At 30.9% G+C, this 1,944-nt stretch overlaps 1 protein-coding gene across 1 annotated transcript in view; it reads right to left on the reverse strand.

Moving 5' to 3' along the window:
• The window catches only part of LOC104807835 (putative leucine-rich repeat receptor-like serine/threonine-protein kinase At2g24130), a 1,865-nt gene extending 1,606 nt beyond the window's left edge, over positions 1 to 259 (reverse strand). The window contains exon 1 of the mRNA XM_010533258.2: positions 9 to 259. Within this exon, the coding sequence (XP_010531560.2) occupies positions 9 to 128 (120 nt within the window). The 5' untranslated portion in view covers positions 129 to 259. The remainder of the gene's footprint in view (positions 1 to 8) is intronic.
• Between the last annotated feature and the right edge of the window lie 1,685 nt (positions 260 to 1,944).

Genomic DNA, 1,944 nt, shown 5'->3' on the forward strand with positions numbered 1-1,944 from the left:
GGGGGAGGGTTCACGCCGGCTTTGAAGGCCTTCAACGCCGCCACGTCGGATGCTGACGTCAGCGCGTCGGCGGAGCCGAGGAGGAGGAGGAGGAGAAAACCGCCGGAGAAGAAAATGGTCGGATCCATTATTTTTTGGGGGTGAAAAGGGTATTTTGGAGGATTATAGTGGAAGAGTGGTTTGGAGTTTCGGTGATGTAATGTGATGTCTGATGCAATATTATTTATACAAGTGTTTCACTGTTGTCGAGGCTTGTCTTTCGAAAATTTTATTATCAACTATAAAAAAAAAAATAAAGATACTAATTTAATGTTATTGGGCTATATGTATATATAATTAAATAAAAAATATTAATTTTAATAGTGATATGAGACGATTCAAGTATTACTGATTTGTTTTGTATCTATCTGTACATGTATAGTACTAAATCTATATAATTTTTCTTTATTGTTAGATTGTATATATATATATATAATATTTTTGTTATGAAAAATCGTTGGATATTTTGGTAAAATAAAGTTTTCAATGTTTTTTTGTTGAATGTTATGAGATTTTTAAAGGAGAGTTATTCTTCTCAAAATCTACTCGACCATTCATTTATGATCAATGTTTTTCTTTTTTTTTTAATTAAAATTTTATATTTCAATGTTGGATTGACAACAAGTCTTTTAATTTAGTGAACAAATATGTAACTAAAAATCAGTCTCTAAGAACCACTATAAATAAGTATGGGCCAATAAATGATAATAAAAAAAATGTTAGTGCTAAAAAGGGTCTCTAGTATTAAAGAAAATGAAACTGACCTTACTAATTACGAATGTAATGATGATGATGATGATGATGATGATGATGATGATGATAATATAATGTTGTTGCTGTTGTAATAGGGAAATGGATATGATGGAATAACAGAAGTTTCTAATAATTGAGAGATGGAGTTGGGGAGCATTTAGAAAAGCTACAAGATTCCTCCTCACCTTTTTTTTTATGGGCTCTAAAGTGACTTTGTGGTTTGGTGAAGGAAAATGCTTCTTTCATTTCATAGTAAAGATTTATGAGACGGAAATATGAACGACGATACATATATATATATATATATGTGTACTGTATAATATAAGATTGGAAGAACTGTACATAAATTACAATCATAATGTATACGCAGAGGCAGCGCCGTATTTTTATTTAATATCGTCTTAGGTATCTAATGGATACTGATTTCGTCGTGTATCTTGTCACCCGGTTAGGAAGTGTATTTTTTTCGCAGCCCAACCAAAGGCCCAAAAGAAAAGTCCAGATCCAGATTTTATGGGCTGATGATCAAGGTTCTTGTAAGTAGGGATGTCAATTAAACCCAGAACCCGAAATCCGGTCCAAGCCCGCTCGAAAATTGTAAAGATATGGGTCTAAAAAATATAGGTTCATTAAATTTCGAGTTTTCGGGCCTCGGGTCAAATGGGCTGCGGGCCGGTCGGGTCAGGCCAGTCAGGTTTCGGGCCGGGCTTGAGGTCCGTTATTTTTTTTTGTTTTTTCTAACCCTCTTTTCTAAACCAAAGTTTTACCTTTATATATTTATAAATATATGTGTCTATATATATTTAAACCAAGTGATAAACTTTTATATCTTGGTTCTAATTAAACTTTTTAAAGTGATGGGAGTTTTGAATTTCTTAACCATATTACATCATATATATATATAAGTTTATATTTTTGAAAGGATAGAAGTTTTCAAATATATATATTTTTAAACCTTTGTTTGTATATAAATATATTGATTTTTTTTTCTATAGGTTTCAAATTAATTACATCATAGAATTTCTTTTTATATTATGTTTGTTATTTTTTTTTATCACGTTTAAAAGTTTGTAATTGCAGGATGTGGTGTTGGAGAATTGAACAATTAGATAATTTTTTCAATTTTATTTTTATTTGTGAACTAAATAACTT

This window comes from Tarenaya hassleriana, unplaced genomic scaffold (assembly GCF_000463585.1).
Source record: "Tarenaya hassleriana unplaced genomic scaffold, ASM46358v1 Cleome13, whole genome shotgun sequence".
NCBI lineage: Eukaryota > Viridiplantae > Streptophyta > Magnoliopsida > Brassicales > Cleomaceae > Tarenaya > Tarenaya hassleriana.